Raw genomic sequence first — 26,598 nt, forward strand, 5'->3', positions numbered from 1 at the left:
GGGCTGTGGGCTGCGGGCTGTGGGCTGTGGGCTGTGGGCTGTGGGGCTGCGGGGTTGAAGGCTGCAGGCTGTAGGCTATGGGGCTGCAGGGTTGTGGGGCCACAGGGCCACGGGGCTGTGGGGCTGCGGGGCTGCGGGCTGCAGGGCTGTGGGGCCACAGATTCGCGGGGCTGCAGGGCTGTGGGACTGTGGGACTGTGGTGCTGCAGGCTGTAGGCTGTGGGGCTGCAGGGCTGTGGGGCTGCGGTGCTGCAGGCTGTAGGCTGTGGGGCTGCGGTGCTGCAGGCTGTAGGCTGTGGGGCTGCAGGGCTGTGGGGCTGCGGTGCTGCAGGCTGTAGGCTGTGGGGCTGCAGGGCTGTGGGGCTGCAGTGCTGCAGGCTGTAGGCTGTGAGGCTGCGGGGCTGCGGGCAGCAGGGCTGTGGGGCCACAGGTTCGCGGGGCTGCAGGGCTGTGGGGCTGTGGGGCTGTGGGGCTGCAGGGCTGTGGTGCTGCAGGCTGTAGGCTGCGAGGCTGCGAGGCTGCAGGGCTGTGGGGCTGTGGGGCTGCGGTGCTGCAGGCTGTAGGCTGTGGGGCTGCAGGGCTGCAGGGCTGCGAGGCTGTGGGGCTGCGGGGCTGCAGGTCTGCGCTTTGATGCCAGCAAAGGCTGATGTCCTCAGATCTGGCACCCAAGGGTCTGGTTGGAGCTTCCTGGTGAGAGGCCGATGGACCCTCTGACACCCAGCACATCCCGAGTTCCTCATCACGGCCACGGGTGCTTCTGTGTTTTGCCCCAGACTGGAGCTGGGTTCGTCCCTGCCTCCCCAGCCCCGTGGGGGGGGGGGTGTCTCCTGGCATTCTGAAGCTCTCTATAGATTGCTGTCCCCTCCCCCTGTTGGAGGGGGTGGGAGAGGCAGGGCTCAGTCCGTGGAGACCCTTCAAGGCCACCCCAAGCCATGAGGGCTCCCACCAGCGAGGCCCCAGGCTCTCCTGACACTAATGCGCGGTCCTGGGTCCCTGCGCCCACGGGCCTGAGGCTGGCAGGGCCCTCTGTGCCCTCACCGTGGTCAGGACTGCCCGTGGAGTGGAGGCTAGCCACTCCACGACGGCCCCCGAGGCTCGGCCTCCCCTCAGAAGCACCAGGGGTCCCTCTGGATGGTGACCAGGGCTTCTCCCCAGGGTGCCTGTGCCACCCGTCCTCTGAGAGCGCCTCGGGCCCAGCGATGGCCTGTGTGGAGCCGCACGCCGCGCTCACCAGGACCCTCCGAGGCCCGGCCTGAGCTGCCGACCGCGCGGGCACCTGGGTCCAGAAGCCGCGGTCACCCCGAAGGGCTGCTGGGTCCTCGTGGTTCCTGTGAGCCCCTCGGCGCGGACAGGTGCTCCAGAAGGGCTGGAACCCGACCCACAGAGCTGCACGCCACCAGGAATGCTTACGCAAAGGCGATTTATTTCCAGTAAAAAAAATCCCCAATTGAGAAAGTCAAATAGAGTCTCCTAAAGCCTTAACTGTTAAGATAGAAAACCTCAGCGCCTCGCAGGCGCTTCAGCTGTGCCCAGGGGAGCGTCCCTGATGGGGAGATGCGGACAAACCCGCCAGAACCTCCCTAACCGCCGGCACCAAGGCGCTCCTGGGAGCCGGGGCTGCAGTGCCACGGCATGCCCCGGGCGTGGCTGGGGCCAAGGGCGCTCGGGATGCGTGGCTGCCCACGGAGGCAGCGAAGGGGCCTGTGGCCCCGCCGAGGGGGGGCCGTGGACGGCGCGGGACGTTGGCCCACCGCCTGCGGAGGGTGGGCCTGCCTGCCGGGCTCCCGCTTCGCGGCTGCCCCTGCCAGTGGGAGCGCGTCAGGGGACGGGCGCCGCGCTCCGCCTCCATGCCTGGAAAAGCCACCGCCGGGGCAGAAGGAGGCCTATTTGCCCTCCTCCTAGTCGTTGCTTTCGTACAGTTCGTGGTGAAAGGAAACGCTAAATTCGGTCAGAAAGCGGGGTCTGGCAGGACGGCCCGGGGCCGCCTCGAACTGGACGGACAGGCAGGGGCTGCGGGTGGGGCCACAGGACATGCTCCAGGCGCAGCTTTCGCAGGCCGCGGCAGGGCGGGCTCCCCAGGCGCTCGGCCTCCCCGGCCCCACGCCAGCACTTGGCGAGGACAGCGAGCCACCGTGACCGTGTGAGCGGCGGGGGGGGGGGGGGGGGGCGAGGAACAGGGCCAAGAGGCCGGGGGGCCAGGCCGCAGCCCGCTGAGATGGCCGCCTCGGTCTCCGTGGCAACCAGGCGGGAGCCCTGCAGGAATTTTCCCAGACTTTACAGGCTGGGAAAATGGGAGGCTCTGGAACAACCTTGGATGTCACACTCAGATGCCTCTGGTGGCTGGTGACTCACCAGGCCTGGGCGTTGACTCATCCGCAGCCACCTGCCCCCAGGACGGGCCTGCAGCGCCTGGAGGAACAGAGGGTTCCGCAGCCTCTGGACGCTGGCCGTGCGGGCTGGGCCTTGCGGGACATTGTGTTTTTGGCTTCGGTGGGTGGAAATGTTCTCCACGTGTCTCCCTGTGTTTATGGCGCCGGGGGCACGGAGGGCGGTCCCAGCCGAGGACGCCGCTGGCCACAAGGCTCCGGCCGGGCCGCCCGTCCACGGCAGAGATGGAGCGCCAGGCCGGTGCTGGCTGTGAGGGGCGCCGGAGCCCTGCCCTCCGTGGCGGGGGGGGGGGAGAGGGGGCTGCTGCAGGGCGGTCCACCCACCCCGAGGCCAGGCCCCAGGGCTGGGCTGGTGAGGGGGCCCCTCTCTGGGACATTCCTGCAGTCCCTGGAACGACAGGGCGCCCGTGGGTGCTGGACACCTGGGGAGTGGGCGGCCCACCCCCTCCAGCTGCCCGCCTCCTGGCAGAGCTCGTGGCGTCGGCGTGCCCAAGGTGGTGCCCTGACGGGTCTCCCGAGGGGCCACGTCCCCCGCGCCCCTGCCTGGCGCCTGCTTCCCCCGGCTGGCCCAGGCCCCGGGCGGGTGGTCCTCGGCTCATTTCCTGGCCCAGAAGGGCTGTCCGAGGCGGGCCTCTCGCCGCTGCTGCGCTTCCTGGTCCAGCTGCTCCTTCAGGCTGGCCACCTGGGGACAGGGTGGGGCTCAGGTGGCTGGAGGCGCCGGGCAGGGCCCCCTCTGGGCACACGGCATGCGAGCTCTGGGGTCTTGGCTCCCACAGAGGGAGGTGGCGTGAGAGACGCACAGACTCACAGCCAGCCAGTCGCTGGAGGCACGGCCCACCTCTCACCATGAGCCCCCAACCACAGGGGTCCTGGGGCCCAAAGCACCCACAGCAGACGGACCCCTTCCATTCAGGCCGTGAAAGCACCTGGAATTGTTCAGAAAGAAGCCTTCCTTTGGGGGTAAGCTTAGCACATGTGGTGGTGTGGGTCAGGGGACCCCACTTGGGGGTGCCCCTGGAAGCCCCTGCACCTGCCTGCGCCTCAGTCTTCTCGTTTGTAGACGAGGCGGCTCAAAGGTCACCGAGCTCCACGGTTCCACCCTGGTGCACGCATTTGTGTGCGTGTGTGCAATGCATGTGGTTGTGTGTACCCACGTGCATGTGTGTGGCATGTGCTTGTGTTTATGCATTTGTGTGTGCAGCATGTCTGTGCATACACACATGGGTGTGTGCACAGCATGTGTTTATGTGCATGCACATGTGTGCGTGCTGCTTGTGGGTTTGTGTGTGCACACATGGGGGTGTAAGCAGAGCATTTGCTTTTGTGTGTGTGTACACATTTGTGCAGCCTGTGTGATTGTGTATAGGCATGTGGGTGTGCAGTGTGTGTACGTGTGTGTTTGTGCAGCACACATACCTCCCTGGGGTCTGCCAGTGTGGCTCAGCCCTTCCCAGGACCACTCACCTGCCCCACCTCAGCCCCGCACGCTCTGCTACCCCCCTCACGACAACGTGTCAGGCTGTTCTGGACATGACGTACACGACGACCCCTGACAGAGGGCCGCGGAGGCTCAGAGGGGCCGGTGCGCTGGCCTGGAGCCCTCCCCGCCCTTCCCCGCCAGAGGACGGCTGTCCTGTGCACGGGGTCACACGGCGGCGGGCGCTGCCGTCCCTCCCTCCCCCCACCCCGCCCCGCGGCCCCACCTGCTCCTCCAGCACCTTCACCCGCCGCTGGTGCGTCTGCCCCGGGGACGCGAGGGCCTGCGCGGCCTGCAGCTGGGCCCTGGGCGGCTGCTCGGCCTCTGCGGCCAGGTCGTGCTGGTGCTGGGTGGCCAGCTCCCGCCGCCGCCTGTGGGCCTGCTCCAGCTCCGCCACCTGGGCCTGGGAAGGGAGGGGGCACCTCAGCGCCCCACGCCCACCCGCAGAGCAGCGCGGAGCGGGGCGTGGTGTCCAGGGTGCTCGCACTCCCCTGGGGGCCACTGTTTCTTGGCTCCACACTTGGCGGGCCCCGGCCGGGCCCCAACGCGCCGGCAGCTGAGAGCTGAAAGTGCTCTTGGCGGTGGGTTCAGGGCCTGCCTGCGTCTCAGTTGGGTTAGGGTGCACGGGCCTCTACCTATTTCAGTGGCACCCCGTTCCCTTGGGCCCAGCTAGGGGACCCAGGATGACACACAATGATGGTGGCCAGAGGCAGAAGAGACCAGCACCACCAAGAACCCCTCAGGGGACCTCAGTCCCCTGGGCCTTGGGGGAACCCTGCTACCCTGTACACATGCAAGGGCAGCCCCTGGCCCAGACCTTTGGCCCTTGAGACCCTGGACTTCCCAGCCTGCTCCCCCTTCAGACCTGGGGGGACCCTGCCATTGCCCCGAAGAGCTGGGCCTGGATCCTGAGGCCCCTTACTATCCCATCACTCCTTGGGGACTTGGATGTCCCCCACACAAAGGTGGGGCTTGGAGAGAAAGCCGGGCTGGGCTCCAAGGAGTCCTGGGACCTCAGGGGAGACCCCAGGTGGACGCTGTCCTCATCTGAGTGTTGTGAGATAGATGGGCGGGGTGGGGTACGCAGAGCATGGCTGGCCCGGCTCACTTGCAGCTGCTGGCTCTGCCTCAGGGCTCCGTCCACCTCCTGGCGCAGGCTGCTCAGAGACTGGTCCAGCTGCTCCTTCTTGGCCCCCAGCCTCGCTGTGTCCCCCTCCCTTCTCAGTGTCTCACTCTCCGTCTGCAGAGATGCAGGGGCAGGATGTGATGGCCTCCTGGCAGGGACATGGAGGACAAGCCACCCTTCCCTCGGGGGAGCCCGGCGAGTGCAGCGGTCTTGGAGGGGGCCCCGGCCTCTGGGAGGATGTCTCCACATCCCCTCGAGGCTTTCAGTGGGAGGGGCACTGCTGTGGGCCGGGACACCCCCCACGGGTCCATGGGCATCCTCAGCCCGAGTGGGTGCTTGAGGGAAAGCACCGGTCCAGTCACCAACCTGCTTCAACCAGGAGGGGCCCCCACGGAGTTGTGGGAAGCAGCCACATCTCCTGGGCCACATTCCAGACACCCCCTCCCCAGGGCCCCCTCCTCACCTTCCTCCGGGCCTTATATGAGCACCTTCGACCCCCCACCCTGAACACCTGCCTTCTGCACCCAGGCACAGTGTCCCGCTGAGCTCGTACAGGCACAGGCCCTGTGAAATGGGCATGTGTCAGGCTCGGACCCACCACCCTGTGGCCCTGGCATCGCCACCCCCACTGGTGGTGTCACAGATGCTGTCCTTGTCACAGGCTGCAAATTTCCCGAATAGTGCTTACTTCCCCCCCCCCACACACACACACACAGAGCAGGAGGAAGGAGATGGGGTTAAATATCAGGGTATCTGGGTGGAAGGAAGCAGGTCCTTCTGCTGTGATGGCTTGTTTTACCCCCTTTGGGCAGTCCCTTTGGAGGAAGGAATGGGACCCAAGAATTCAGCGTCTCGGTGAACAGTGTTGGGAGAGGAGCTCTGTCCAGCTGCCCAGAGAGCCGGGTCAGGGAATCCTGGAACTCCGCGGTCAGGCCTCATGGCAGTTACTGCGGTCTGGGACCCCCAACAGCTCCTCCCCCCGGCCCTGGCTCCACGGGCTTGGCCCAGACCTGGGCAGATGCTGAGCTTTTCAGCAGCAGAGGCAGAGGTAGAAAGCCAGGTCCTGCTCTCAGACCAGGCCTGCCCAGCGTCTCGCCACACCCTGCCCTGTGCCACGTCTCAGGCCGGGTGGGGGGCTGCAGCCCTGGAGGCCTGGGTGGGCCTGGCTGCCATGGGACTTCGGGCAAATCCTGCCATCTCAGGCCTCAGTTTCCCTGTTTCCATGGGGCATGGAGAGGAGCTGGCCTCGTGAGCCAAGGCAGCTGTGGACCGTTTGCGAGGGTGAAGTTATTCCTCGGGGTTTTACAAAAGCAAGGATTCCTTCCTTTTTCAGGACTGAGAAACAAAGTGCCCCCACCCCCCGCCAAAAAGGAAGTCCTGTTTCTTTAAAAATCCAGTTACACTCCTGGAAGTGCACTTTACAGAGAGAAGAGAAAAGCGAAGTCCAAAATAAATACGCAGCCACATCCGGGTTTCCCCTCCTGAGATGTCAATAAAGGGTTTATGGGTTGGGGGCCCCTCACAGCTGGCCTCCTGGAACTCATTAGCTCTTCCTCCCCTCCCTGACCCCGCTCCGGGGACGGCCCGGGCACCGTGCCCACGGCAGCCTCTGCTGCCCCTGGCAGTACCCTCAGCTTGGAGCCACTGCCCCCAGCTCAGCAGCTCGGCGCCGGGTCTGCGCTTCAGGAAAGAGCTGCCGGCGGTGACGCCCCCCTGGGCTGGGGCCCGGCGGCCCTGCCCCGTGGCCGCGTCCTTCGGGGAGTGAGAGACCCTGTAGGGCCAGCTGGCCGGCGGCTCCTGGCCTCTGTCCTGACAGCACCTCCATCCTGCCCCATCCCTGTCTCCAGGGTACACGGCCTCTCACCAGCCCATCACTCCCCTCCTGAAAATCTACTTTGCCCAGTCCACCTCCGCAGCTGGACAGTGGGTGGCCAGGACTCGACCCCAGCCAGGAGCGCGTGGCCGGGCAGACGCTGTTCTGCTCCCTTGCCCTTGCCCCGCGGGGCTCGCTGCTCTCTTTCGGGTCTGTGGGTCCGTCTGCTCTGGGGCTTGCTCTTGTCAGAGGGGCCTGGAGGCCAAGTGGAGGGAGGAGGATGCTCTCTGCCCTCCTGCATGCCACTGTCACCCGTCCCCGTGAGGACCCCGCCCACTCTTGCCCTCGACAGCTCTGCAGCCTCCTCCCATCCCTGCCGGGGCCTGCGGCCTGGGGGGCTGGACATGCTGCTCAGCGCTGGGCACCCTGACCCACAAGCCACGACGCTTGTGGAAGGTGAGGCCGTGACTCGGGACCGCTGTCCTCGGGCCACGCCACGGATTCCCGCCCCTTCCCTGGGGAGATTCAGTGGGAAGCCCGTCTTGGCAGGTCGCGGGGGGCAGGTCAGGTGGTGGGAGGTTCAGGGGCCCTCTGCTCACCGGGGCGGCCCCTCTGCGGCCAGGGGGCTGGGCTGTGTCACACCGGCCCCAAGAGGCCTGGACGGGCCCTGCTCCCAGGGGCTCACCGCGCTTTGGGTCACAGGAGACAGCAGGGCCAACCTGGGCTCCCCTCCCCACCCCCCACTGTTTGTGCTGCACCCTCTCCCGGGGGACACGGCAGCCGGCAGCCGTGGGAGTGCTCAGCCTCAGCACTGCGCTCTGCAGCGCTTCCTCTGTGGCTGCCCCGGGGGCCTGCCCAGGGCCCACGGGGCCCGCCTTCCTCCTGCTGCCTCTTCTGGGCTCCCCGTCCTGCTCCTGGGGCGCCCTGCCCGCCTGGAGGCAGGTGGGGGGGGCAGAGGCCCCGGGTGCAGCACTGCAGCCCACCCCGCCCTGTCCAGGCCAGCCTGCTGGGCCTGCAGCACCGCAGCAGCTCAGACGAGAGGCTGACGAGGGACAGCTGCCCGGGCACTCCAGGACGATGGCCCAAGGAAGGGGGCCGTTCCCGCCCCTCCCAGAAGGAGCCTCCCACGAGAACAACCCCCCTAGAGCGTGATGTGCAGGAGTCTTCCCACCCCCCGGGCCTGCATTAGACTCCACGCTGGCCGGGCACCTGCCCGGGACCTCCTGGCCCTGTCTGGCTGGCTCCCCCGCTGCGCAAGGCCTCCCCTGAGCTCGGCTGTGAGTGGGGAGGGGCAGCGGGGCAGCTAGGTGGGAGGGGGTGGGCGTGGGAGCCTGCCTGGCCTGTGCTCCAGGCTGAAGTGGGTGATGGGGTGCAGGGGTGCAGGGGTGCTGGGCTGGGTGGGCAGCCCTCCAGAAAATGAGCCTGGGTCCACAGAGGCTGCAGACTGGAGGGGGACAGGGCCCCCCGCCCACCTCGACCTTATGCCCTCCTCCACAGCAGTGAATGAGCCCCCACTCCCCAGCAGTGAATGAGCCCCCACCCCCCAGCCCGGGGGTCCTGAAGGAGGGCCCTGGCCAAGGCCCATGCCGTCACCTCCCAGGGCCCAGGGGCCTTTGTGGAATCATGGAGACCACCCAGGCCTGGGCAGCCACCTTTACCTTGAGTATGGGGTGGGGGGCAAAGGCACGGACGGCCCTGGGGTCACTGCCTGTAACTGGCGATGCCCACACGCACCCCAGGCCGTGGGGGGGCACGTGAGCCCCTGAGTGTGAAGTGCCTCAGAAGGGGGCATGTGTGCTGCGGGCCCCTCCGCCTTCTAAAGCCAGGACCCCCGACCAGAGCCAGGGGGCCCCTTCCGAGGCCCCCCCTGGAAACCCTCTGGACCAGCCCCTCTTGAACTCCGCCGGGACCCCCTCCCAAATCCTGCACCCCCTCTTCCGCTCGGACCCCCCCGCGGAACCCGCACCTGCGCCAGGCGCGCGCGCAGCGCCGCAAGCTCCCCCTGCAGGCGCGTCCGCTCGGTGCGCAGCGCCGCCGTCTCCTCCCGCAGAACGCGCCTCTCCGCCGCCTGGTCGCTGCGCTGCCGCCGCCGGAGCACCTGTGCGGGCGAGGGAGTGGCCGGTGGTCCCGGCCCCGGGCTGCTGGGAGCCTGTGGCCTTCAGGCCCGAGGCCCAGCCCTGGACGCCATTTAGTCTTTTCCCCTCAACTGCGCATCACCGCTGAGCCCCTGTCCGGGCTGGACATCCTGGCGGGAGTCCTGGGCCTCTGACCCCCTGCTCCTCCCTTGCCCAGCCTGCGCCCCAGTTTCCTGGCCTAAGGGATGGGGCCTCTTCCCACTCACCCCTCCTGGGGACCGGCCCCCCCCCCCGGCCCCTCACCTGCCGCAGGGGCTCCAGCGCGCCGTCTGCCTCCTGGCACCTGCGCCCCAGGTCAGCGAGCTGCGCCTCCAGCTGCCTGCCCCTCGCCCCCAGGCCCTGGCCGTGCCTCCTGCTGTCCTCCAGGGCCTGGCGCAGCGCCTCCAGTTGCTCCTGGGGAAGGGGAGACACAGGGTCCCCCTGGAAACACGGGGTGGGGGTGCTCCGGGGGGCAGGGGGACACAGGGCATCTGAGTGACCTGTCTTGCGGTCAGCGGGATGCACAGAGGCGGGAAACAGGCAGGTGCAAGTGTGTTTTGTATGGTGACCACGACGCGTGCAGACCCCCGGACACCAAGAGAAGGGAGAGCCGGCCGGGAGCCGGCCTTCTTGGCCAGCTGGCCGGAGCTGCGCTTAGTAGGCTCTCTGCTGCAGCCAGCGCCGTCTCGGGGCTGCGCCCCCTGCAATGCGCCCTCAGGGGCTCCCACCCAGAACAGAGGCAGCAACAGTCCCGCTTTGGGCTCGCGGAGCCTGATTGGTCCACCCCTGCGCCTCCTCCCGGTCCCCCTGCGCCTCCCCTCCCCTCCTACCCACCCCCTGCCCGCCCCGGCTCAGGCCTTGCCTCGGCCTCCCCCTTTGCCTGGAGCACTGGCCACCGTCCCCTTGGCCTCGTGGCCCCCGGAGGCGCTCCCTGACCACACTGCCTGTCCACGCTGCCTGGCACCCTTCTCACCCAGCTCTGTCAGAGCCCCCCTCTACAAGCTCTCTGCTCTGCACGCCTTCGTGTCCCGGAGCCTGGAGCTGGCACCTGGAAACCTGTGGGCGCACGAATGAGAATAAATCCGTTGCCAGCACCTTGCGACCACAGCCTCAATGCTGCGTGCTGCTGCCAGGGCGCTGCAAGTCTGAGCTGCCCCCGGGGCTTCGCGGGAGGGACGGCCCATCCCTCTGGCTGACCGCGGAATCCGAAAATGACTAAACAGCCCCCTCCTGCCGCAGCTGGCTGACCGGGAGGGTGAGGGGGCTGGCAGCTGAGGAGGAGGCCACGGTAACTGAGGGGTCTCGGGCTCACAGGGAGAGGAGTGGGAGGGTTTGCCATAAGCGTGGATGGACCTGAGGGGCTGGGCAAGGGGCAGAGCCTAGACCCAGGTCCCATCCGCTGAGCTGGGAAGGGGGTGGGGCACGTTTAGGGACGTGGGTGCAGCCTCAAGGAGCCCGGGAGCTCCTGGACATGGGAGCCCCATGCAGAAGCCACGGCCAGGCCTGGGCACCGACGGCCAGGGACAGTGGGCTGCCTGGGTGAGACGGGGGAAGGAAAGGGATCCTGGGACCAGTGGACGTTGGCGGTGGGAGAGGAAGAGAAGCCAACCCGGGGAGGCCCAGGGGCTCCAGCGGACCGGGGGAGAGAGGAGGGGCTTGGAGAGGGAGGGCGCGGCCAGTGGACATTGCTGGGGACCTTTGCAAGGCGGGGGACAGAAGGCCACCTGGAGTGGGGAGGAGAGAGGAGAGGGGCGAGCCCTTGCAGGAGCTGGCTGGGGGAGGGGAGACAGGGCCAGTCGAGAGGGGCCCTGGGGTGAGGCTGCACAGGGAAGGGGAGACTGGGGGGAGGGAAAGCCATGGGTGCAGGGGCGTCCTGCTGCCAGGCCCCCAGGCTCCAGCTCCCGTCTGAACCAGCACACCCGCGTCCCCAACAATGACCGCAGTCCCTCCCTGGGCGCTCACGTCCGAAGGGCTCTCGTCTACTCTGCCAGCAGTTCTCACGGAGAGCTGGAACCGTGCGTCACCCACCTCCCAGCGGGCACGGACGCTCAGAGGGGAGTGGAGTGGGGAGATGGGGCCAGGGTGTGCTACAAGCATCTTTTTTTTTTTCTGTCTGACATCCTATCACTTTAAAAAAGGAAAAGAGGAGGGCAAGGCCGGTACCTAAAATTGCAGTGTTTTACCCTTCTTCGCCATTTTGAAAATTACAATTTTTCATTGGTACACCTTTTCTGATAGAAAAGCTGAGGTTTCCTTCCAATGTGGCTTAAATATTTCATGGCATTTTTAGGTCCCGAGTCAGTTGTACGAAACTTTGTGCTCTCCTTGTAATGACCCAGCTTTCATGGAATTCAGATTAGCTGCAACGATGGAATTGCTCTCATTCTCCTGTCACTCTGGCTGTAAATGCTGAAAGCCTCTGAGCTGTGGGCTGGCAAAGGCAGCCTCGGACACTTAGGTTTGGGGCTTGGGCTGCACAGAGGACATAACCCTCAGAGCCCTCCTGCCCGCCCAGAGTTGAGTGCGGGCTAGCCCCGGGCTGGGGGCACGGCTGCTTGGCTCTGCTCCTCTGCGTGGGCCTGAGCCACCCCCCAGGGCTTTTGCCAGGATGGGAAGGATGGGAGGTTGAGTCTTGGGGTGCTGTTGGGGTGCATGACTCCCTAAGATACCCGAGGCGTGGGGCTTTGTGAAAGAGGGTCTAATGGGATCTCTCCCACATGGGGGCTGGAGAGTCTCAGGCCCTCATGCAGGGGACGCTGCGTGAGGAAGAGAGCACCCCCAGGCCCCCTCCCCCCCCAGCCCATCCTTGGGCCCTCAGAGTCTGGGCCCTCAGCCCGGCCTCCAGGCGCTGATGGGGTGATAACGGATCTGTTCTTTTGCTGGTGGCTAAGTGTCCACGGGCTCCCAGAGTGGGCGAGGGCTGTGGGCAGGGGTGGGCAAGCCTCCTGGGTCCTGCCTCAGGCCAGTCTCAGCACGGAGTTGGCGCCATACGCAGGGGGCCCTGGGGCCAGACGGGACTCAGGCCCCGTGCTGGGCACGATGGCCAGGCCACCTCTGCACCCTGGCTGTCCCACTCTCTGTCCACTCTTGTGCCAGTCCCTTCCTGTTCTGACCACACTAGCTGTATCGTTTTTCAGTTCTTTTTCAAAATTTCCTTGGAAAATCTAATTTATTCTTCCTTGCAATCAGTTTGTACTGTTTCCCCTCAAACACACCACAAACACATAGACAAAACCAAACCAAGAAAGATACAACTGACAAGCCAGGAGCACAAACCAAGGGCTGCCCAGAAGATGATCAGAAGAGAACGACAGTGACCGCCCAAAGCCACCCCTCTCCAGAGAGGTCCAGGTGCAAACATGGGGTCATTCTTGTAAATGACCCTTGAACTAAACAAGAAATAAAAAGGGAAACTCGGAAAATTGGCAAAAAGGAAAATAATTTACATAAAAAACCTAGCGACACCTATCAAGTCACATTTAGGGGAAATCAGATAATGGTAAATGCATTTACTATTGAAGGAGAAACCCTGAATATAAATAAATTATTCAATTTAAGAAATTAGAAAAAAAATAACATAAACAAGACAAAAATAAGAGGCTACGAATAGGTAAAAGCGAAAATAAACTAGACAAAAAATGAGAGAAGGAATAAAAGATGATGTTTTGAAAAGACCAATAAAATAGATAAACCATTAATAAGACAGATTATGAGAAAAAAAAATTTGTAGCATTAATAACAAAAATCGTATAACTACATAGATAAGATTAAAATGATGTTGGGCGTACATTTGTGCAAGTGCTTGGTAATGCTTTTTTTAATTTTTAATTTTTTGGCAATGCTTTTAAAAATATAAGATGGATGATTTAAAAATGTAAGATGGACCACATGGCAAAAGCTGACCCAAGAAGAGATGGAAAGCTGAAACAGACCGGGGATATAAAAGAGATTGGACAGGATAGTAAAATCTGTTACTTAACAAGGCAGGAGGTGTAAAGCTCAACTTAATCTTTAAAGAAAACTTAATTTCTATGCTCCTCAGACCAGCCAGGTGATAGAGTATGCTCACCAATTCCTTTTATAAAGGAATTAACCACAAAAAGCTGATAAATACTGTGTCAGTAGGAATGAAGAGGCCAAGATTCTCAACAGAACATCAGCAATCAACGCCAGCTGTGGTGCAATGTCCACAGCATGGGGCCCCCACAGACTGGCCCCTCCCCGCCCTTCCCAGCACCCCGACACGTGTCTGGGAAGGGGGCGTGGCTCCGAGGACTCTTCTTCTAGGATCCGGGACTGAGGCTCATTCTGGCCCTGGAGAACAGCTCTCTGGCAGAGAAGTGTGGGGGGTGCCTGCAGAGGGCTGGCATCTGGGGACAGAGGAGATGGTGGGGTGGGAGGTGGCCTATTTGGATACAGGAAGGAAGGGAGCTGGGCAAGGGTCTAGGGACGCCACGAGCCACGAGCCCTCGGAGCCACCAAGGTGGCGGGCTGGCTCCCCTCCGAGGACGACACTTGGGCGGCCTCTCTGAGTGGGCGTGAGGGTGAGGCTGGGTGGGTGCCAGGCCCTCGGCCTGAGTCTCCCACTTGCTGGGACCCGGCCAGCTGGGCGCGGCGCCCCGGCGCCAAGTTCGGTGCGTGTCCTAGAGCTACGGGCTCGTTCGTATTGTTGTTCTCTTGAATCCCTGGGGTAGCCCTGGAAACAGGGAGGGATTTGCTTTCAAACAAGAATCTTACTGTTTGCACAGCACAGCCTACCGCTTAATTAGAAAAACATGTTTTTAATTAACTTGCTCTTGACAAACACACTGGCTTATGTGAGATGGGGGACGGGCGGGAGGGGAAACACATCTGTGGAAGTTGGGTAAGAGGCAGCTCTTGCTTTGGGGTACGCTGGCGGTCTGGCAGGGCTGGGAGAGGGGCCGGGCCTGCCGGCTGGACCTCAGAAGCCTGGGCTGGCACGGGGCGGCCCCATGTGCTCTGCGCCCGCCGCTGGCAGGAGCATCGGGCTTCTCGGTGCTCTCTGGGTTTGCTGTGGGCTGAGTGCCTGGTGAGACGGAGACTTAGGTGGGGTCGGGGCCCTCCCAGCACCCTGACCACGGCCAGCTGAGTACAGAACTGGGAAAAGCTTTCTTCAGAGCTGGCGAGCAGGGGCTCGGGGGTCTCTGCAAGGTGGAGGGCAGATGGCACCAATGCCAGAGAAGCGGCCTGTGGCCATGACTCCCGTGTGGACCCCGCCACAGGGCTAGAAGGGTGGGGGCTGGAGGTGGGGCTGCGGGGGGGAGGGGAGGCAGCTGTACCCCACTGGGCCTCTGGGGCAGGGGGTGGGGGCAGGGGAGGGACCAGGCAGGAAGGGGGTGGGGACTGGGGGTGGGCACCACCACGGCGGGCTCTTGGCGGGAGGGGGCAGCTGTGCCACTAGGAGAACAGGACCCTCGCCCGCTATTCCTGGAGGAGAAACGCCCCTGGCAAGGGGGCCACGCTGCAGGCTCCCCCGCCCCCCCAGGCTGCAGGTTCTTGCATCTCTGCCCCCCACTTTCTGTTCGGGCCTGAAACATTTGTTCAGGAGAGCAGGGAGTCCCTGCACTCCCCCCTTCAAAGACCATAACCCCTTCTTTAGGCTGCCAGAGAGGCAGATAGCATGAAAGGCGTCAGTTTTTAACGATGGGGATGTATTCGCCGACGAGTTTACAGTTCTGCACATGAAAATGTCCAAACTGAGGCGTCCTCGAGACGAGCCCTTCTTCCTGAGCACCAGCTGCTGGCACCCTGGACTCCTCCGGCACACGCAAGGCACAGGTGGCATCTTCTCTTCAGGTCTCGGTGCTTCCCGCTTCTCGCATCTGTAGCTTTCTCTCTCTCTCTCTGAATTTCATTCTCTTATAAAGGACTCCAGGAAGAGGATTAAGACTGACCCCGCGTGAGGTGCCGCATCTTCACTTAAGATCCTACCACAGTGGGTCCGTGCCCCAGGAATGGGTCAACGTTAGGAACATTCTTTTCTGGGATCCATACAGTTTCAAATCATCACAATAGGCAAAGGGAAAGTCACAAAATAAGCAACCATCAATTACGGTCTAAAAGACCGAGCTGGCCCTCAGAGTCGAGTCACTGGATTCTAATTAATTAAATTTAAAATCTAATCTGACAGAAAAGAGAGTCACTGCCAGAAACAGGACCCTAGTTCAGAGGCTGCCAGGGGACATTCTCAGTAAGAGTCAGGAGGGCACGGCAGGCGTGGCCCCGGAGCAGGAGGCCGGGCAGGGAAAGCAGATCACAAGGGCAGAAAACCAGACGCGCGAAGTCGAGTGGGTCCTCCTTTCTCCCAGATCGTGGGGGGAGACGAGAAAGCTAAATATAAGAGAACATCGGGGAGGACAGGCAGCCAGTACTGGGACATTAAAAATTCCAGGAGAAAATGTAGAGAAGGAGGAGGAGAAGAGATTCTTGTTTAAGCAGTAGGAAAGTCATGAACTGAAGGCGGATTTGATTCTGTGAACTCGGAGGGCTGGTCAAGCACAGGCCACTGCAGCAGGGGGTACCATGTCAGACCCACGTTTTGGTGGTTTTTGGATTTCGAAGATAACCTGGACTTCTGGCTTCTTCCCAGGATGCAGAAGGCTGGGAAGAGCATTGACAAGAAAAATGCAAATACTCTACAAAATCCTCCATTTTCGAGCTGAAGCCATAGGGCAAACAGCTCTCCGCAAATCTAAGGAAAAGTAAGTGCCTCCAGGAGAGACGACCGTGTCAGCACGGGGCAAGGAGGCGGCTGCCAGGTGGGCGTGAGGGGCTCGGCCGAGACGGGCTTCCGGCCGCTGAACCCCAGGTGGGTGGGGGCGGTCGACGTGTGCCATGCCCGCTGGACTCTGGTGTTTCTCCCTGCACTGCTCTAGGCGAGGTGGTGGCGGGGCCTGCAGAGGGAGCTGAGGGTGCCGTCCAAAGGGGGCATCCAGGTGGGCCCACTCCCATCACATGGCACCTGGAAAGGCAGGGGGTTTTCTCTGGCTGGTGGTGGAAGAGGGAGTCGTGAGATCTGACGAGTGCGGGGACAGTGGCCTCAGCGCCTCCACTGCGGGAGCTGGGCTCTGCCCACAAGCTGGTACGCTTGGATGCTCACGGGCCCCCAGAGCCTTGGAAGAGAAGTCAGCCTGGCTGTCCCCACAAGGGTGAAGCCCCGGTCACACCGTGCTGGGCGGCTGTCCTTCAGGCCCACAGGCACACCGTGTGCTCAAAATGGGTGTGCTTTCGGGGCCTGGGTCGGTGGTCATTTGCTGCGTGGCCACTGAAAACGAATACACCCACGTGGGCCCAAGGGAGTACAGAACCCCTGGCGTGCAGGCACGGGGACAGCTCCCCCCGGGTGTCCAGTGGGCACCTCGCAGAAAGAACCGGGGGAGAAGCAGGAGAGCAGAGAGCCCCTCCCTGGGGCGGAGGAGAAGCCGGGCCTGGCCTTGGAGCTCTCCAGCACAGAGTGACACAGCGTCGCAAGTTTGTGCCGAAGGTGGAGAAGGAGGGACCGGCCCCTCCCGGCGAGAGGCAACCAGGCCAGGGAGGAAGGGCTGGAGAGAAAGGGAAGGAATTAAAAAACCCTGAGGATCAAAGTAGGACAAAAAGGACCAAAAAGGCAAGAGTGAGGACACACAAGCGGCGGCTCAACGCAGAGGGAACCCCACAGCGCCGCATGCGAGAGCAGATCCAGAATGACCGCACAGCTCCTAAGTGGGATGAATGTCCCGGCAAAAGTGACAGCGCTGGGTGGGATTGAGGCAAAGGGCTGATGAAATGATGGCAGACAAAGGGCAACGGAACAGGGGCAGGAGAAGAGAGCACTGAGCTTCTCAGACCAAGCGGAACTCAAGCCGACCTTGGAGGCCGCCCCATCCTGCAGAGGGGACGGCTGTGACCAAGGAACGTCAGATCCCGAAGAGCGTGTCACGGGCATCCTTAGAATAAAAGAGATGCGGACGAGGAGCGTTTTCGCGGGAACATTCAACACATCGCTCTCAGCTTCGATAAGTTGGGGAGACAGGCGATGGTGAAGTATTTAAATACCGTGTTTTTAAAGGCTGATGTAATAGGTATGTTCCAAAATGCATAACTCGCAACGGAAAACATTATTTTCAATGTATATGAAAAGTTTTCAAAAATGATTCCTATAGCACAGCTCAAAAAAAGGAATGGAGGGAAACGGACTTTGGCCCAGTGGTTACGGCGTCCGCCTACCACATGGGAGGTCCGCGGTTCAAGCCCCGGGCCTCCTTGACCCGTGTGGAGCTGGCCCATGGGCAGTGCTGATGCGCGCAAGGAGTGCCGTGCCACACAGGGGTGTCCCCCGCGTAGGGGAGCCCCACGCGCAAGGAGTGCACCCGTAAGGAGAGCCGCCCAGCGCGAAGGAGGGAACAGCCTGCCGAGGAATGGCGCCGCCCACACTTCCCGTGCCACTGACAACAACAGAAGCGGACAAAGAAACAAGACACAGCAAAAAGACATAGAAAACAGACAACCGGGGGAGGGGAGGGGAATTAAATAAAATAAAAAAAATAAATCTTTAAAAAAAAAAAAAAGGGAATGGATTCAGAGTATTTAGAGAAAATACTCGACCTTTGGTGAAATAGAAACCATGACTTAAATGAAGAGAGATCTAAAAAAACCCACTGCATTGGTCTCTGCAGCTGCTGTAACAAATTTCCACAAGCAGGGCGGCTTCAACGGACATTTATTCTCTTACATTTTTGGAGGTTGGAAGTCTAGAGGGGGTCTCACTGGGCTAGGAGCAGGAGTCAGCAGCGTTGTGCCCCCAGCTTCCCAATTTGTAAGGTCCCCCATTCCTGCCTCATGGCCCCTCCCATCCTGCCTCGTGGCCCCGCCCCATTCCTGCCTTGTGGCCCCGCCCATCCTGCCTCGTGGCCCCTCCCATCCTGCCTCATGGCCCCTCCCCATTCCTGTCATGTGGCCCCGCCCATCCTGCCTCGTGGCCCCGCCCATCCTCTGAGCCAGCCCCGCCTTATGTCACACCTGCCGCCTCCCCTGCCTCCCTCTTCCACTCACCAGGACCGAGCATCCAGGAGTATCTTACTTTGTCAGCTTCATTCCACCTGCACCCTTCATCCCAAGCCTTCACAGCTTCCAGGAAGAAGGGTGCGGACATCTTGGGGGCGGGGAGGCGCTATTTCACCCACCGCAACCACTTTCTTAAATAACTCTTGGATTAATAAAAATTCAGTGGCTAGAAAATCACGGCGGTGGCACCCACACGTATCCCTTCGCGGCTCTGAGCCCAGGCCCTCGCCTGTGAAATGGGCTCTCGGTGGGGTTGGGCGCACCGAGAGGGGTGAACCAGCCCGAACTTGGAGCTGGACACGTGGGTGCGTGGCCGTCGTGGCAGGTCTGGGTGGGGGCCGAGGTTCTCTCTGGGGCGTCCGGGTCCTCCCCCTCCTCTGCCCTCGGTCCCCAAGCCCCATCCCGGCCAGCCCCCCGCTTCCCTCCCCTTTCTCTCTGCAGCTCGGATGTGCCCTCCTGCTGCCCAGCACCAGGACCGACGCTTCTCACTCCCAGCCGAGCCGCCTCCCCTGCTCTCTTGGACCCCACATCTCCTGGGATCTCGGGGATCCTCCCGCCATCCCCAGCCAGGCCACCCAGACCCTCCCTCTGACCCCTCCAAGCCCCTCCCCTGGTGACACACCCACAGGCCTGTTTCTGAAACACAACTCCTCTTCCAGCCGACGCTGACCACAGCTTCTCTGCCCCTTCCCTGCAGAGGGCCACCTCCCCAGAGTCCCAGGCCTGCTGGGGACAGACCCCCGCTTGCCCGGCTGCCGGCCGGGCTCCCAGGCAGAGCCCCCACAGTTAGAAGGCAGCTTGGGCCGCCGGCCTGGACGGCTTAGCTCGGCTCTCACCCTGGCAGTCAAGGCCCACAGGCCGCCCTCGGCTTCTCAGGCCTTGCTGGGACCCCAATTCCACAGGCCCCCGAGTCAGCCCATTGTGGGCGTCCTCCTTGGGGGACACTTGAGGGGGTGCCCTTCCAGTCCGGGGGCACTGCCGGAGTGGGAGCCCCCGTCCCGCCCTGCACTCTGAACCCGCAGCCTCCCGGCCTCCGGCTCTGTCCTTCAGAGGGGGCTGGTGGCCTGGGAAGGGCACTTCCCATGGGTCCCCACTTGCTCTCTGGGCCCCGAGTGCTCCCTGGGCCCCGAGTGCTCCCTGGGCCCCGAGTGCTCCCTGGGCCCTGAGTGCTCCCTGGCCCTGAGTGCTCCCTGGGCCCCCTGTGCTCCCTGGGCCCCAAATGCTCCTTGGGCTCTGAGTGCTCCCTTGACCCTTCATGCTCCCTGGGCCCCGGATGCTCCCTGGACCCTACGTGCTCCCTGGGCCCCGAGTGCTCCCTGGCTCTGAATGCTCCCTGGGCCCCGAGTGCTCCCTGGCTCTGAGTGCTCCCTGGGCCCCGAGTGCTCCCTGGCCCCGAGTGCTCCCTGGGCCCCGAGTGCTCCCTGGGTTCTGAGTGCTCCCTGGGCCCCGGATGCTCCCTGGACGCTATGTGCTCCCTGGCCCTGTGTGCTCCCTGGGCCCTCTGTGCTCCCTGGGCCCTGCCCATGAGTAGCACTCTGGAAATGGGGGCCAGGTGCCCAGACCCAGTTGCCTGCCAGCCCCGTCCTGCAGAGGGGGCCTCGGCACACCCCTGGGCCAGCCCTACTATCTGCTCCTTCGGGGGCCACAGACCCTATGCGCCGGTACGCAGGGGCAGTGAGAGGGGGTCTTGTGAACAACACGGAATTGCAAGGGGCGTGTGACCCCACACTGCCCCGGGCCAGCACCCCCCTCGCTGGTGTGGCCCCAGATTAGGGAGGTGCTGGAGAGAGGCCTGGGGTCTGGCCTGGCGCTGCTCCTACTGGCCACCCCGCAGCTGCCCCTGCCCAGGGCCTCAGGCTCCCCAACCTGCAAAGGGAGGGCTGGGGCCCCTGAGGCCTGGTTCTGGGAAGCCCCATGGGGAGCAGGTGCTCTCCCCCTCCTTGAAGCCCCCTGCCCTTGCTCCCCCTCCCTGCCCCGTGGTGTGTCTCGGGGTCCCGTCCAGACCCCTGGCCCGCTCTGGGCCTCACCTGGAGGTGCCGCTTCTCAGCCGCGCCTGCCCGGAGCTGCTCCTCCTGCAGGGTCCCCGCGGCCCGGGCGCTGCTCAGCTCAGCCTCTGCGCGGCGCTGGCCTGGGGACAAGCAGGGGCTGGTGGGCTGGGGCCTGGGGGCTGCCGCCAGAGTCCGCCTCCCCCCCTTAGTCAGCTGGGTGAGCTCGATGACAACCTGGCAGGTGGGGGAGAGGCCCCCTGGCAGGGTCCCTGCTGCCTGATCCTCGCAGCAACTGGAGCCTGGGGGCTGGGCGGGGGGCCTGGACTTCCCAGTCCCAGCCGGTCCTTGTCCTGCCTTCTTTCTTTCCACACATATTCCTCCGTCACCAACTCCATGGCAGGTGGTGGCCGGGCCCTCCTGGGATGACCCTCTGAGTGTGTGATGTGGTGGTGACAGCAGGGCAGGGGGTGCTTGGGGGGGGGGGTGCTTTGGGGCAGAGACCTGGGAGGGGGCGGCAGCGGGCCTGTGGGAGGGGTGTGCCCAGCAGTCGGGCCTGCCTGGCTGGAGGGGCAGGAGCCGGACGGGGTGGGGCCTTGCGTGGTCCCTGCACTTCACTCCCCTCGTGGGGGGAGCTGCACCCCTCACTGCCCAGACTGGACATACCTTGGCAAGCGTGGCCTCCACATGGCCGGGGCCTACCCGGTCCTTCCCAGGCCTGCGCCCGCTGAGGCCCGCCCTGCCCCAGGGCCCTCGCCCGGCTGCCCCCCGGGGCGTGGGGGGCAGTCACCTTCTTCCGCCTCGGCCAGCGCCCTCTGCAGCTGCCCAGCGTGGCTCAGGGCCCGGGCGCGCCCGCTCTCCGCCTCGCCCAGCCGGGCGCTCAGGCCCACCACCTGCAGGCGTGCGTCATCCTGGGTGGAGAGAGGGGCCGGGGGCTGAGGGAGCGGTGGGCTCGCGGGGCGGGAGGCCCGGCGGCTTCTGCCCAGGCAGTCGGTCAGCCTGGAGGGCAGGCCGCCAGGGAGGGCCTGGGGACCCCGTGCCCCCAGTGCCCAGGATGGGGTGCTAGGACGCGGGGGCTGGCAGGGGAGGCCCATGTGGGGCCGGGTGACCGGGGCTTGGGCCGCGGGTCCCGAGCTGCCCCAGGGCTGGCATCAGCAGATGGCCTTGGGGAGCCGTGGGCCAGGGCTCGCTGGGTGCTTGGCGGGGGGCTGTCTTCTTCCTCCCAGCCCCCTCCCCCCTGAGTCACGAGGCCGCTGGCCGCTATTGGGGGCCCAGGGGCTGTGGGCAGGGAGCAGGGGCAGGGGCTGGGGAGCTTGACCCCCGAGGGGTCACGGCCCAGGCAGGCCTGTCCTTCAGCCCCCACCCCCAGGACAGTTCAAGAGATGCGCTCTCATGCTCCCTAGTGGGGGCTCAGCAGACCCCGGGGATGTCGGACGACGGGTGGACAGTGGCTGCACCCGGCCGGGGTGACCCTGCTGGCTCCCAGGAGACCCCAGGGCACGTGCCCCTGTAGGAGGAGCCCCCGGGCTTACCCGCTCCCAATGAGCCCCTCGCAGCCTCTGCACCAGGTCCGTCAGCGCACCCTGCACGGCGGCCACATCCACGGCCTCGGCGCTGTGGTCCCTGGGCGCAGGCGAGGACCCGCGGAGCGGTGAGCGGGGACCCGCGGGTGGGCTGGCACTCTGCAGCCCGTCCGAGCCTGCGGGACAGGGAGGCTGAAGGGCTGGGTGGAGCTTGTGGCGGCACCCAGACACCCCTGCCTTTCCTGCTGCCCCCAGGGAGGTGGGCGCATGGGGGCACGGGTCCTAAGATTGCCGAGAGGGGTCCAGCGGGGGATGGCAGGGCCTGCTTGCGGTGTCCGCTGCTTACCTTTGGTGGGGGAGCCGGGCCGTGCCGGCGAGGCTGGGGTGCTCCGGCCGCCGAGCGCCAGGCCACGGCGCAGCACGGAGCCGAGCCGACACAGCTGGGCCTCTGCGTCCCGCCTGGCGCCCTCGGCCCGGGCCAGCTCCTGCTCCAGGCTGCAGACACTGGCGCAGGCCACGTCCAGGCGAGCCCGGAGGCCGTCCGCCTCGGCCCGTAGGGCCCGCTCGGCCGCGCGGCTCTCACGGAGGTGGCCCTCGGCCCCCGCCTCGGCCTCCGCCAGCTTCCGCTGCAGCTGCAGGACCTGCGGGAGGAGGGGAGGGCCGGGGAGGCTCCTGGGCGCCGGGTGGTGGGGCGAGAGCCCTGGGTGCCTGCCCTGGGCCCCACCTGCCCAGGACCCCTGCAGCCCGCCCGCTGGGCCCTCGGCCTCCTCGGCGGCCACAGCTGGAGGGACCCTCGCCCAGCCTCTGGCCCGGGTTTGGCCTGGGGGCGCGCGGGTGCGTCAGGGACACGGAGGCACACGTGTGGGAGTGGGCCCACTTGTGCCTGTGCGTGGGCTGAGCGCGAGGGCCTGTGCATGCAGCGAGCTGAGCCTCAGCACCCAGGCCGGGCAGGGGGTGCCCAGCCTCTGCTCGGCTCACGGGTGCTCCCGACGGTCCGCGGCCGCGCTGACAAGTGGGAGAGCGGGAGACCGGGGGTGCCCCGGAGCCGACGCGGCAGTGGGGCCGGCCCCAGGCTCCCAGCGCCCCCCGCCTCGCCCCGGGGCTCCTCCGCGCGGGCCGGCAGCCCCTCACCTCCTTCCTGGCCGCCTCGGCCTCGGCCCCTGCACGTTGCAGCTCCAGGGCCTCCCGCTGGCTCTGCCGCCTCCGCTCGGCGTCCTGGGCCCTCTGCGCCTGCAGTGTGCTCACCTCCTGGCCCTTCCTCTGGTTCTCGGCCTCCAGCGTCCTCACCTGCGAGGAGGGTGGCAGTGACGGGGCAGACCGGCCCCTGCGCCTGGAGGGGTGGGCCCAGCCCCTGTGCAGGGGCCCGGGCGGCCTCCGTGGGCCCCAGCCCTGCTCGCAGGTCCCCGGGGAGGCACTTGCCGCCTCCTGGGAGGCACCTGCTGGTCACGGGGCGAGCTGTGCTGATCCCCACTGTGCTCCCCCGGATGGCCACGCCCTTCGGAGCAAAACCACGCACCCGTGCCACCTCTCTGGGCCACTAGGAGTCCCGGGACACCCAGCGCCTGGGGCAGAGGGGGGCTGGGAGCCCGGCCGGGTGGGCTGGGGGCTGGTGGGGAGGGTGGCGCCGTGGCCAGGCTCGAGCTCAGTGTCCGGCTCTCACGTGCAGCGTGGCCCCGGCCGGACCGCTGAGCTCCCTGGGCCTCCGCTCCCGCAGCCGGAAGGGGAGGGGGGCAGCAGACCCTCCCTCTCAGGCGGTCAGGGGGCCTCGATGAGGGAACCGCGGGCGGAAGCGGAGGGAGCGGGGGTGAGCCGTGCCTCTCCTGCCAGCGGGCCTTTCTGAAACCCGCTCTTCCGAAGCAGTTGTAAAAAATGCGGCCAACGCTTTGGCCTCCCACTGAGAGGTGGGGGCTGCGTCTGGGTGGTCGGTGACCCGCGGAGCGCGGTGGAAATGACCCATGACTTCCAAAGTCGTCAGAAGAGACGAAGCCGCCCCCGCCCTGCCGGCGCGGGTCCTCGTGGGCTCCTCAGCGCTGGGCCCGCAGCGCGGCGCTCCGAGGCGGCCATGCTGGGAGGAAGCCCTGGCGTGGCAGAAGCGTGTGGGACTCGAGCCGACAGCCGGCCTCACGAGGCCCAGCGGGCGTGGGCGGCGCCTCCAGCCAGCAAGGCGTCCCTCCCCGAGGTCCCCCGAGAGAGCAGCGCCAAGCCCCTCCCCTCGGCCGAGCTCCTGCCACAGAAGCCAGAGCAAGACCCAAGGGTTATGTCCAAGGCTGCCAGGAGGAGCGCGGCCCTGGGAGGGTGGAGAAGTTTGATATGATTGAATTCTAAAAAGAAGTATTGGATTATGTTTGCAAACTGATCTTCTCCTCTGGGCATATTAGATTATATCGGATTTAGAAGTTTACTTGATTAAGGAATCATGTAAACCTCTCGTGCCAGTAGGGCATTGAGTCCCTGCCCTTTGGTGTGGGGACTCACAGATAAAAGGCATGGCAAAGGACAGGGTTGGGCGTTTAATGTTGGAGTTTTGATGTTGGAGTTGGATGCTGAGGCTGGAACCCTGGAGAGAGACAGGGCCGCTCACCTGATAGCCTACAGCTGACCTCATGGAGAGAGGCAAAGCCTAGAGAGCCTCCTAGTCTACAGCTGACCTCATGGAGGAAACAGAGGCGCTGAGCCCAGAGGAGCCCAGGAAGCCTGAGCCCTGCAGCCAAGGGCAGCCATCTTGCTCCAACACGTGGAAATAGACTTTGGTGAGGGAAGTAACTTATGCTAATGGCCTGGTATCTGTAAGCTCCTACCCCGAATAAATACCCTTTATAAAAACCAATCAATTTCTGGTATTTTGCACCAGCACCCCTTTGGCTGACCAGTACGGATGGGGAGGCTGCCATAGAGCAGGTGCCATTGGCTCTGGCACTGGATGGAGGGCGGGTGCTGGAGAAACACAGGAGGTTGCCACTGAAAGCTGTGGGTCCTCGGAGAAACTGTTGGTGAAGGCTGGGAGGCAGAAAGGAAACTGCAAGCTGGAGGAAGGGAAGCTTGTCACATAGCGGTGGACAGCGCAGGGAAATTGACACCTGTGATAATGTGGAAAATGTATCTACAGTCTAGGTGAGAGATGTGGGGCAGAGTATTGGAGCTGCCGCCTGGCTTTCTGGCTGCCTATAATAAATGAGAAAGGAAAGAGAGTAAGTAAAGAAGGGACTGGTCAATTTTCAGAGCTGTCATTTCAGCCAACAAAAGCATCTGGAGTTTCAAATCCACAAAGATGTTTTAAGGTTCTTTCTTAAGATTTCAGAAAGTTTTAGGGCAGTGCTGTGCCTTAGGCCTTCCCGACAGACAAGATGCCCCTAAAGGGCCATAAGGACACACTTCCAGACCCTTTCTGGGGCACAGTAGGGCCCCCACAAATCCAAAGGGCACCGTGGCAGTCTTGGGGGAGCCCAAAGTAGAGAGGAGCGTATCTAGAGGATCTATGAATATGGCTTTCCCCTGTGGGAATGGATTATAAATTGACACATAGGAAACCCAAAGAGGTTTTAAAGGAGTCGAATCAGCTGGATTTCAAGGGACAGAGAAAGTAGAAAAGAAGGGAGCCCTTTTGATCTCCAAACTACCCAGGGCAGGAAGCAGGACGAGAAATTTACTCGGTTGCAAACCGAGACCACTCCTCGAGGAAAAGGAGAAATGACCGAGAAAGCGAGCCCAGACCCCAGAGGGAGAAGCCGGGAGCACAGAGAAGGACTCCTAGAAGTGTGGTGAGCCCCTCGAGGAACTGGAAACCTGTGCAGGCTGGATTTCAGAGCTGTTCCCACCCGCGACTGCCGTGTGCCTCCCTCTTTTATTTGAGAACAGGTATTTACATGGTGACAACCCTCTGTGTGCCCACCACTGTATGTTGCAGGGCAGCGCTTGTCTCCTTCGTTCACAGCACTGAGAGGAACTGTACTTGAGGGGTCTCGCCCAATAATCTACAACCGAGGAGCCTCGCATGCACCTGGCCTTGACTGTGCTGAAAGATCCTGGACCTCAAGCCTGAGCCTGATGCCCCAATGGGATGGGACTGGAGGTGGGGGCTGTGAGAAACAGCGAGTGCACTTTGCAAGTGAGGTGAATGGAAATGACTGTGGCCAGAGGATGGACTGTAGTGGATGAACAGAGAAAGACCGGAACCCCCTTCACACTCCTCCCGCAAGAGGTGAGGGCTACCTCCCCTCCCCTGGACGCTGGGCAGGCTTGGGCATGTTTGTAGCTCAGAAAATGTGGCGCAAGCGACTCCATGTGACTTCCAAGGCTGAGTCGGAAAAGGCCGTGCAGCTTCCTCCGCGTCTGTGGGGACAGCACTTCTGGAGGTGGCTCTGCTGGGAGGAGCCCCCAGTGGATGGTCCCAGCTGAGCTGGATCTCCCCCCAGGCATCAAGCTGCCCCCGGCTGCCACATCTTTCCAGCTGAGACCCCAACCTTGTGGACCACGGGTAAGGCGTGCCCTCCGTGCCTGCCCACTCCTCACCCTCAGAACCCACGAGGTAATGAAATGGCCTTCTGGGGCCTCGAGTTGGGAGTAACTCGGTGTGCAGTAACAGCAACCAGAGCTGGCACCGGCTCTTGCCGCGCTCGCTGCAAAACACTCCTGGTCTTGCTCTGCCTGGGCTGGTTGTCTGCACCCCACAGGGCACCCCGTGAGTCTGAGCAGGACCCTCCGCTGCTGGCTCTAAGCCTGGGGACAGGCGCCCCGAAGGCAGTGGCCTTTGATGCCGTGGCCAGGCCTGGGGCCTCGCGCCCCTGGGGGTGCCAGGGCCGCCTTCCAAGAGCAGGGCCCCCTGCGGCTCCCGTTCCCCGGTTTTGGCGGCGTCACCTGTCTGCGCAGCTCCTGCAGGTCCCGGTGGACGTCCGCCCGCGCCTTCTCCGCCTCCCGCAGGCTGGCCCGCAGCTCTCCGGCCTCCTTCTGAGCCGCCGCTCGGGCCTCCTCCAGGACCAGCAGCTTCTGCTCTTTCTCCTCCTTGGACCGCTTAAAGCTGCGGAGGGTGCCGCAGGCTGGACCGGGGAAACCAGCCCCAGGGCCCTGTCACTGCCCTCGGGTGACCGGCACGCCCAGCGCCCCTCGGGACCCCG

The 26,598-nt window shown here is 63.9% G+C and overlaps 1 protein-coding gene across 1 annotated transcript in view; it reads right to left on the minus strand.

Annotated features, from left to right (window-relative positions):
• Positions 1–1,402: 1,402 nt before the first annotated feature.
• CROCC2 (ciliary rootlet coiled-coil, rootletin family member 2) overlaps positions 1,403–26,598 on the minus strand; it is a 95,699-nt gene continuing 70,503 nt past the window's right edge. Inside the window, exons 22-31 of the mRNA XM_071216023.1 lie at positions 26,342–26,501; positions 22,619–22,774; positions 21,834–22,128; positions 21,497–21,663; positions 20,755–20,875; positions 20,007–20,107; positions 9,181–9,330; positions 4,972–5,103; positions 4,090–4,266; positions 1,403–3,068 (exon numbers count right to left, since the gene is read on the minus strand). Coding sequence (XP_071072124.1) covers positions 2,982–3,068; positions 4,090–4,266; positions 4,972–5,103; positions 9,181–9,330; positions 20,007–20,107; positions 20,755–20,875; positions 21,497–21,663; positions 21,834–22,128; positions 22,619–22,774; positions 26,342–26,501 — 1,546 coding nt within the window. The 3' untranslated portion in view covers positions 1,403–2,981. The remainder of the gene's footprint in view (positions 3,069–4,089; positions 4,267–4,971; positions 5,104–9,180; positions 9,331–20,006; positions 20,108–20,754; positions 20,876–21,496; positions 21,664–21,833; positions 22,129–22,618; positions 22,775–26,341; positions 26,502–26,598) is intronic.

The sequence above is a fragment of the Dasypus novemcinctus genome, chromosome 7 (genome assembly GCF_030445035.2).
Source record: "Dasypus novemcinctus isolate mDasNov1 chromosome 7, mDasNov1.1.hap2, whole genome shotgun sequence".
NCBI lineage: Eukaryota > Metazoa > Chordata > Mammalia > Cingulata > Dasypodidae > Dasypus > Dasypus novemcinctus.